The 10,767-nt window shown below is 37.1% G+C and overlaps 1 protein-coding gene across 1 annotated transcript in view; it reads left to right on the top strand.

The window, feature by feature from the left end:
• The first annotated feature begins 1,729 nt into the window (after positions 1-1,729).
• Positions 1,730-10,767, top strand: part of LOC129758418 (uncharacterized) — a 78,008-nt gene continuing 68,970 nt past the window's right edge. Inside the window, exon 1 of the mRNA XM_055755916.1 lies at positions 1,730-2,836. Within this exon, the coding sequence (XP_055611891.1) occupies positions 2,023-2,836 (814 nt within the window). The 5' untranslated portion in view covers positions 1,730-2,022. The remainder of the gene's footprint in view (positions 2,837-10,767) is intronic.

The raw sequence follows: 10,767 nt of genomic DNA, 5'->3' as shown, positions 1-10,767 counted from the left end.
TTATCACCACTCGTTTTGATGACAAAGTGATTAAACGATAAAAAAAATCATCAGAATTGCGTTAAATCAGTACAATAACTGTTGAGTAAAAAATATACATTCATGCAAAAACTTAATAAGAATATATTAATTTAAATAAGATATTGCAAATGCCTATATTTTCCTAGTTTGTTTGGGAAAATGCATAGCAAACTCGATTACAGCATGTTCACTGTGGTGGAACGCGAAAACATTAGTCCAAAATTTTATTTTAAGAGGAGAAATCACCGTGAATTTGTTTTATGAAATGAATTTGCGGCTTTATCGGTGAAGGTTAAAGAGTTGAAATGAAAGACGGATAGAAGATCAGAAGAAAATTCTAATGTGGTGAAAAGAGCGAAGAGCATTTGAAATAGAAGCTTGACCACATGCTAAATTCTTTGTCCCGCATCAATTAACTGTATTGAAGAAGTAGTTAGTACCCAATAGAGAAGGCATTACATTTTTCGATACAGTTAATTATGGATGGTTCGACCGCCAAGTGAGTGTGCACATGTGCCGAACGGACAAAAAATTTAGCATGTGGTTGCTCTGTTAAGTCTTCTATTGTGCGATATCGTTCCATCGATGGCTAGGTAGATTTCTTATTTTCGTTTTGTGCGGATGTTCCAACTGGATTGAGTTGTCGCATACGGTCAACGGTCAGAAATCTTGGCCTAACTATTTTCGATTATCGGAACGATGTTTAGCTTCTATTTCAAATGCTCTTCGCTCTTTTCACCACCTTAGAATTTTCTTCTGATCTTCTATCCGTCTTTCATTTCAACTCTTTAACCCTCACCGATAAAGCCGCAAATTCATTTCATAAAACAAAATTTTATAGAAATCGCATATTCAAGGTTCATACCTTTGCACCTCGCGTAACTTTTTATCCCATCGATAGAACTTATCAAAAACTTCAGACATGTCAACTTTATATTTCAACAATCACTCCGCACAATTTCAATAAAAAAAGTAGCGTAGTTACTGAGATATTGAAATTTGAATGATAAAAGTTCAAAAAATCCGATATTCGTAGAACTACTGTATCTCAGGCAACACAAACTTAAGAAAGCAAATTTGTGATATAATAGTTTGATAGTTGATCTATATTATGCAGAAATATCGATCAAAAATATCATCAGAGTAAAAATTTATGGAAGTTCAAAGTCGAAGTGACAGTGCGCGTGTTTCCTATTTCAATACAATTTTGAACGGTACTGTACTTACTAATAAACTTAAGTTATGCCAAAAATGGTTGAACGATAAATAAAACTAGGAACATTCGAGCTATGAGAGAAAAACTAATTGCATATTTTGATTTAGGACCTCATGATATGTCAAATTTGTAAAGTATTCTGACCAGTTTGATTAATAAAAAAAAATACACGCAACATTACATTCAAACGTAGCTCGGCGAAGTTAATTACTAGAGCACCACACGACACGACGATATGTATTTACCTACTTTATTTACATCTATGATGATGTTTACTTTATGCTGTATGCCATGTACATGGAGTGCAAAGTGCATCTCAGTTTATTCTAGTTCTATATTGCAGTGTCAAGTCAAGTTAAGTTAAGTCAAGTTAAGTCAAGTCAAGTCAAGTGTCAAGTTTTGAGATCCTTGTAACGTATCTCATATATAGTAATTGAACAAAAATTTAAATAAACAATCTAATGCTCGTTCTATCGTCTCTTCTTTTGCAGGATCTCTGCTGGCACAGCGGTTGGCCCCTTGCAGTAGCCGGAGCCCTGGTGCTCCACCTAGGCGCCCTTGATGAGTCGCTGGTACGCACCCAGGACCTGTACCTCTGTATTCGACCGGAGCCGGAAACGAACAAACCCCGTCTCTATGCAGTTTGGCGCCGAGGAACTAACGCAACCGCCGCGATCAGTGATTCCATTCCGACGACCATTGCTGGCGGCCCTTCCCTTTCCAGAGAAGTCATCTACCGTGAATTGGATCCGGCCAAAGATCCAATTACGCCCCTAGCTGTGGAAATGCTGGCTGAGGATTTGCCTGCACTGCTACAAAATTTGCTGGTGGGAATCGAACGCGCCATTTGCCGGGTTCCCCTGGAGGAATTATCCTTCCCTACGACGGCTTCGTCAAACGGCGTTGGCCAAACGTCCGAGTGCCAGGCGTCCGATTCCGATGATCGACAGAACAATAACGGTCTGCTGAAAGAGCCGACCGATCGGCAGGAAAAATACATCGTAAGTCCTGGCACCCCGAAGATCGGACTCAAGCGCCGTGAACTCATTACCAAGAACAAACTGATCACCAACAAGTACGCATTGAAAAGGATCACCACCAACAACAGCAACAATGGCAGTCTGACGGCGGCCTCGGTGGACCTTAATCACAACAACAGTAACAAAAGCACCACAACCGTCAATGGCGGCAACAACTTTATAAATCATCACGAAACGATCCCGTCAGATAAAAGTGAAAACACTCAAACACGCATCAACCAAGGCGGCAGCATTCCGAGCAGTCGCAGCAGCAACAACAACAGCTATGACGACCAAGATCTAGCCGAGGAGGAGTCCATCGAGAAGGACGGCAGCGGCGGCAAACTTTGCGACACAGGCGGCGGCGCCTCTTCGGCAATCGCATCCTGCTGGGGTAGTTCGAGCGTGGGTGGTGGAAGTGACAACAACGATCATCATCATCCGCCCCCAACGGCAACCGTCGATTCCGCAGCGATCGGCAACAACTCGATGCCATTATTCTGCCTCGGCGGATCGTTTCCTCACATTGACAGTGACGAGGAGAGCGGCGACGATATGAAGAAATGCGATACATCAGCAGGTGAGTGTCTCGTAGTGTCGTTGTTTGCCAAGTCATCGGGAGATCGATCGGTCGATCGATAGAGTAAGATCACGGGGATCGGGATCTTGATAATCTCGAATGGTTACGAGCATAGAGGAAGATCGATTGCCGTTGCAGATCGTTTGAGTGGTTTTTATTACCACACGGTGATTGAGGAATTGTTTTTGATTGCATTCGAACAGCGCGCGAGATGAAGCAATGTGATCTCTTATGATCGGTATCTCATAGGAAATAATTGCACAGTCAACACTTGGCTGTCAGCGTCAATATTGTTAAAGTGAATTGCCGCGATCGTCTTCGGGATCGAAGCGATAATACTATGTTGTTATGAAATAGCTATTTCCACTATGAGCCGATAAGAAATTTACAACAAAAGATCATTAGCAATTGAAAACTGAAAAAAAAACATCCAAATTTTTTCGTCGTGGAACAAAACGACATAAATTTTATTCCATTTCTCAACACAATAAACAACATACAACATCCAAATGGGTAGGATGGTCCAACCTCAAGTCCAATATTCTGCTACACTTTTTCGAAATTTTCTCACTTGGTTATCGAAATTCAGGTCTAAATATTAAATTTTGAATTAAATTAAACCCATTTCGGAGATTCTGATACCATACATCCCATAATCAAAATTGTACTCCTATTTTCGTATTAAGGATTCTGTATCCTGTTCAGGATTCTTGAGCTTCAGTTCGAATAATCAGAAGAAATTAGAATGAAAAGCTGCTTTGAAATCCTTCAAATTTGGTTGAAATTTGGTTTTGCATTTCATATGAAATTTTAATCATGTTTTTCGAGATCATATGCATTTTCAATTAATTGATAACAGTTTTCCCAATATGAAAAAAAAGACATTTTATTTCGAATTCAAATTCGAATTTCTTGAACTTAATTCTTACACAAAATTAAAATAATTAAAGCTTTGAAATGGCATTCTAAAATTGAAAAGTAAGCTAAGGATCTTTGTAAATTTATATTTTAATTCTGATTCACAATACAGATCAAAAATAAATTATGTAAATCGTGAATTTAGATTAAACCTGAAATACAGAATTTAAATAACAGATTCATGAATGAATTAACTTGGCTCATAAAATCCTGATGTGGAACAAGATTCGCAACACATATATTTAGTTCATTTCAAAAATTGTATTGAAATTGGGATACAATATTGAAGCACAATTTTTTAGTTTCGCCCACCAACAGTGTGCTACACTTCGAATTAAAACTCGATTGGACTGAATTTGAGTGCTAAAATTTATTTGACAAACATTCTGAATTTGTTAAATTTAGCCCACGGGTTTCTGACATATAGAATTTGAGTTTCTCGTCATTGATTTCTTCGCGGTGCTTAATGTGCAAAGATTGCTTGTCAATCCAATTTCTAGATTCCAATTTTTAAAACACAATTCAGCTGAAAATCACAATCGAAAGGTAAAATTTTAGTTCTTTGTTTTATCCGCAAAAACCAAATTTTATTTTGAAAAAAATTAACCACAGGATTTTTATCATAGAATTGATTCTTTATTAAAAAAAAAATACTTTAAAAAAAACTTCACCTCAAAATTCTGCACAAAATTTTATATGTTCCCAGTGTATTGTCATTATTAACACATTAAGAAAATCAAAATTCGGCATTTTACGTTCCAGAAAAAATAAACAAAATTCTGCTAATTAAATGTAGATATTTGAGAAAGTTGTGTTACTTTTAGTAGAATAAGGTTTCAATATGAGATTCATAACATTTTAATTAAACTTTTCAATGGAGCATACCAGCGGCTAGCGAAAAAACGAAATACAGACCCCGTGCGTTTTTGGCAACATTCGATTTTGGCAACCGTTCGATTGTGGCACATGTGCCAAAATCGAACGGTTTTTAGAAATAACATTACCTTTTAGTTTTCGTTATAACAGGACCAATATGATTTATTTAGACAAACACCATAAACGCGAATTTATGTTCTGAAATGGTGATAAAATGCAACAATAAATACCAAAGATTTTTAAAATTTTTATAAAGTACTCAAAAATGACAAAAAGATGAAAAATTCAAAATTTAAAAAACAAATTCAAACAAAAGACTAAATATGACAAAAAACAACTGAAAACTGACAAAGAATGATAAAAACAGTAAATATGACAAAAGAAAACCAACATTATAAACAAAACAAGAAAAGTGCAGAATGCACCTAAAATAATGATGAAAAAATTGAAAAATGACTACAAATGGTCGGAAGTTGACAATAAACATCGTTTTTGATAATAATAATAATAGTATTTTTGAAAAAAATAACTGAAAAACAAGATGAGAAAAAAACCGTTCAATTTGGCAACATTCGATTTTGGCAACACCAAATGTACGAGCGTGTTGCCAAAATCGAACGGGGTCTGTAGCTTGTATTTGGTTCGCAATTTTAAAGCCAAATTTCATACTTTTATCATTAATTTGGTTCAAATTTGCATCAATAAAATTTGATCCGAAAATCTGATGGTTTTTACCTCTTGCTTTTTTTTAATTTGTTTTATTTTCATCCAAGGTTAAAATATTTAAAATAAAAAATAGTTTGGAAGATTGGGCTTGTTTGATTTGAGTATAGAATAATTTTCATAATGAAATTGAACTCTTTTAAAAAAGCTTATTTTATGCACAAATCAAGTAAGTTTGATCTATCAGACTCTCAAACAAATTCAATGATTTTAACCATCGATGAAAGCTTATTTAGCTCACAATTTAGGTTTAGGACAAATTTCTCAAAGTTACGATTTAATACGAAAATTGTTGAAGTCTAAGTAGTTAAAAATCAATATGTAATTATATAGAAACAAACATAATTAGTTTTTTTTTTGTGTTCGTGCATTGTTTGGCAAAAATTCATAGGTAAAAATCAGTCACCAAACCCCCCTACCCCTATAAGTCGGTTCTTCCTACGGCCCTGCATACATAAAGCTTAGTTCTTTTAGAAATGGGACACTTTCTTTTGCTAATAGCTCGTTTACTAGTAATCAGACATTCAAAACTTCTACAGCATTTTGCTGCCTGTAAAAAGTTCTATCCGACCTATTTTTTCATAATTTTAAATTTACGCGTTTTTGAGATGCATGATCATGATGCAAGAAAAAATGAAAAAAAAATTTTGCACAGTTTCCTTCAAAATCCATGATAATCAAATTGATAGCTGATAAAACCGTTGATTATTCAAAGAATTACTTTGTGTGAGTGGTGGAAAAGTATACAAACACTGTCAAAAATGTCCACAAAGTGCAAATCAAGCATTGGAGTGAAGCACAAGTTCGGCAACTAAGGTTAAGGGTCATGAGGGAAGTCAAGACTCATACCAGAATTTTTAATTTTTAATAAGCGAAAAACTAAATGTAGATAGCTGAAATTTCCAATTTTTTTTTCTCTTCGATAACCTGAAAGTGTAGCCTAGTGATGAGTCATTCAAACCTAACCTGGAACAACAATTTTTTGCTAGTTCCAGAGCTCGTAAGCTGTTCAGCTGGTACCGAGGCAATGGGGCAGATGATTACTGATGGACGAAAAAACTTATGAAAACCCCTATTTCTAATAAGTTCCAGCCTTTGAATGCTATAACGTGTCTGCTCGTGGCAAGGTCCCTAGCATATTAAAGTATGTATTTGCTGGTTGTTTTGTTAAAAAATACAATGATTTGTCAAGATTCTGCTTCTGTGGAGATCAAACAACAATTTTTAAAACGAAAACTTTGGGATTCGCTGGTTTTTTAAGCCCAAAAAGAGTAAACTTGTATGTACCCTTCGCAACCTACGATCTATACTAACCAATTATACTTTAAGTTCACTCTCATGATGGTTTTACTTCGTATTTCTAGATTTTGCCAGCAGAAATTCCATTCAAAACGTCTTTAAGTGGCTCAAAAATAATCAAGTTTTGGCAATTTCGAAACAGCTGTATCCACTAAATTGGCCTCAGTTTCTTTTAAAAGAAAAGTATCGGACCGAAAAGTAGCAGAAATTGAAGAAAAAGATTGTAGCCACCTAAAATACAGATTTGACGAACTATAAGTTGGAAAAAGTGATCAATATCATGGCTGAAAAAAGTGTGCTCCGGCCGATGGGAGGTACCATGAATAAAGTAGCATTTTTTCTTACAAAAAACGATTTTTTTCCAATTTTGTTCATGAATTATCATAAGATTACCTTCATTTTATTCATAGAAAGTATTTAGATCAAACGAATGGTTTTTGAGATACACGCATTCGGAACTGTCTCATTTCTAAAAGAACTAAGCTTTACATTTATAATCGAAAAATGCATTTAGTGGAAAAAATTATTACAATTGCTAAATAGTTTTAACTTCAAAATGCAAATGTAATTTTACCTTCACACATTCCCGTAGGCCTTCCTATTATTCCCATTTTTCATTTTTTCTTCAAAGTTAACCATTCGATAGGGTTCCTATCCATTTGTCCAATACGGGCTTACTCTTGGAAAAGTTCCTTATTTTCTAAATATAAAAAAAAATTAACATTAAATGACTATAGAAAAAAGAACTATAACTATACATATACAAAGAAAAATGTAGTTCTTTCACATCCAACAACCCGTTTGCTTCTAAATGCTTTTTGGTCTCATCAGGAGAGCTGTTTTTTGCGAGTCTTGGAAAAATAGATATTTTAAGATTTTTAAACAACATTTCTACTAACAGGAAATTTTAAACACAATCCAAATTATGCCTATTTGATACTCAATTTATGAGCTTTCAAACGTAGAAAACAGTTTTCAAAAATTCAAACTATAGACTGATAAATTGATGATAAAGTGTGATACGGTTAAAATTTGGTCAAGGGAAAACGCGTGTAAATCGGTGAAATCTTTTATTTAAAAAAAACAAATTAAATTTCTTTTTCAAGTTTAATTAGTATAATATTCAGGAAAAATATTCAGTTAGGCTTCCGCTTTTCAAAATCCAAATTGCCGGGCCTTACGCTTAACTCCTGCCTTCAGATTTTGTGCAGCCACCTTGTCCACCTTCTTCGCCGCAGAAAGTCAGTTAGCCTTGAACTGCTGCTCGTCCTCAGCAGTTTTTTTTTTTTTGGTCTTCTTTAGGTTCCGCTTGACAATAGCCCAGTATTTCTCGATTGGGCGGAGCTCTAGCGTGTTGGGAGGGTTCTTGTCCTTGGGAACCTCCTGCACGTTGTTGGCGGCGTACCACTCCATGGCCTTTTTACCGTAATGGCAAGATGCCAAATCCGGCCAAAACAGTACGGAACAACCGTGTTTCTTAAGGAAAGGCAGTAGACGTTTATTCAAACACTCTTTCACGTAAATTTCTTGGTTGACAGTCCCGGAAGCTATGAAAATGCTGCTTTTCAAGCCACAGGTACAGATGGCTTCCCAAACCAAATATTTCTTCGCGAACTTTGACAGTTTCATGTGCTTGAAAATATCGGCTACCTTTCCCCTTCCTTTTGCCGTATAAAACTCCTGTCCCGGAAGCTGCTTGTAGTCGGCTTTGACGTAGGTTTCTTCGTCCATTACCACACAGTCAAACTTCGTCAGCATTGTCGTGCACAGCCGCCGGGATCGCGCTTTGGCCGTCGTATTTTGTTTATCATCGCGATTTGGAGTTACTACCTTCTTGTAAATCGATAGTCCGGCTCGTTTTTTGGCTCGATGCACGGTTGTAGACTAAGGTCGCCAGAATTTTTTCCACTCCCATCCGGGCCTAGCAATTCCGGGCATTTTTTCAAAAAAAACCTGGCAAAATCCGGGCATGGATTTCAATTTTTCAAATCCAAAAAACCGGGCAAAATTTAGGTGTAATTAAACATAAAAGCAAAGTAAAAAATGGAAAAAAATTGAAATTAATATTTTATTAATGTAATTGCAGACTTCCAAAAACTTTTTGAAACACTTAAATATTTGAAGGTTTATAAAAGTAAATCAGCGAAATTATTTGAAACAACCGTTGAAATTTTGCATCAAATATCCGGGCAAACCCGGATAAACCCAGGCAATCTGGCAAGCTTATTGTAGACGATACACCCAGCTTATTTGCGGCATCTCGGAGAGAGAGGTTAGGGTTTCGCTGGAAACTACCGGCAACTCTCTTTGTCGTCTCAGCGGCTTCCGGTTTTCGATTTCCCCCGATCCAGACTTCCTGGCTGTCGACAAACGTTCCTCAAACACTTTAATTACCTTTGTAACAGTGAATTTGGCAACGTTTAGCGATTTTGCTAGCTTTGCGTGCGAGTAGCTCGGATTTTCGCGATGCGCGAGCAAAATTTTGATACGCTGCTCTTCTTCCTTGGACGGCATTTTGACAACTGAAGAGTGAATTCCAAAATCAAAATAGGAGCAACATTCTACACACACACACACCTTCAAAATGAGAGGTGTTCAGGTTTTTTAAATGCAAAATTGAAAGAAATACGTCAAGTTGATATTGACTACATTTCGACCGTATCACCCTTTAAAGTAGTTGGGACCTACAAGCGAGTGAGTATTTACCGTTTTTAGCAAAATCTCTATGCTTCGCTCTTTTTTTTTTGTTTCGATTTGAGTCGTTTTACCATCTTTATGGCATTCACGACTTTATATCAACGTTGCAGTTGGCGGACAGTTATTGAAAAACTCGTCCGGTACAACTGTGTTCGATATTTACTCTTGGGCTCGAACCTACGGACATCGGCTCAGGAGACAACGGACTGGCCAACTGAGCTATATCACAAGCCCTATACTTCGCTCAGGAAACTACAGAGCGACTCACTACAAAGTTTTGACCAAGTATTTTCAATGTTTTTTTTTCATTTTTGATGCATTCTGAATAGTTACTTTTTGGTCTTTAACGGGTCACAACTAAAATTTTGGAATTTCTCTTTGAAGAAAAGTACCTTGTCCATTGTTGAAAAAAAAAATAGTGAACAGTTGAAAACGATCCATCATCCGCTGTTCGGCGAAGCTTCTATATTCAGTAGTTAGGTACTTTATTAGATTTAACAATGATGGGTCGACTTTCATCCGCGAACAGGCCAGTACATAAAAGTGACTTGAAAAAATCACAGCTTTCAACAAAACTACTATTCCATCGATGAACCGGTGGAGAGTAATGTGTAAGATAAATTCCGGAAATATTTGAACTGGAACAAAGTTAAAAATAGAGCTCCAATACTCCAGTTGCGCAAGCCGATGCAATTCTACGCACGGCAGCTCTTCCAAATAGCTTCCAGCATCGCCGTTCGTTATGTTGTGTCATAATTGGAAAATGCTCATCCCACGACTGCAAAACGGACGAACGCCGCCATCGCGTCTTTGAACTTGAGCCGGCTTCCCCAGAAACCTACTGCCGCGGCGAAGGTGGAATTTGTACGGTATGAGCAAGAATTTACCCTTCAAGACAGACGAATGAATGGCACCGGTACCAATTAGGTGCATCGATGTGTCTTTTCAAGATCAAGAAAAGTCGATCCGGTAGGGGGAAACTATGATGGAGCTGGATTCTTCCGGCAACTGGTTGAACCGGAACACCCATAATAATGGACCGTGGATTACCGTTAGGATGGTTTTACGTAACCCAGAAAGCACAGAAGATGAAAAAAAACAAATGGTATGCAAACTCCTCCACGATGCAAATTCCTCCGGTAGGCAAAAAAAGAACAACCAGGTCACACGCAAACGCTCAAGTACCTTCCGGACAAAACGTGGGCCACGTAACTGACATCGCGGGGCGTTATCGTGGACAACTGGAGAGAAAACAAAACGATTACCTATGTTTTAGGAATAGACAGATTGAGAGTGGAGACCCCGAGATTCCTTCTGTCTCGGTACTTGAGGAAAATGGCACGAGCTTCCGGGGGAGTCACGAAACGCAAAACTTCATGAGAATAGGAAACAAGTTAATTAAACGTTATGGAAGAACT

Source organism: Uranotaenia lowii, chromosome 3 (assembly GCF_029784155.1).
Source record: "Uranotaenia lowii strain MFRU-FL chromosome 3, ASM2978415v1, whole genome shotgun sequence".
Lineage (NCBI taxonomy): Eukaryota > Metazoa > Arthropoda > Insecta > Diptera > Culicidae > Uranotaenia > Uranotaenia lowii.
This window is presented reverse-complemented; position numbering and strand designations above follow the sequence as displayed.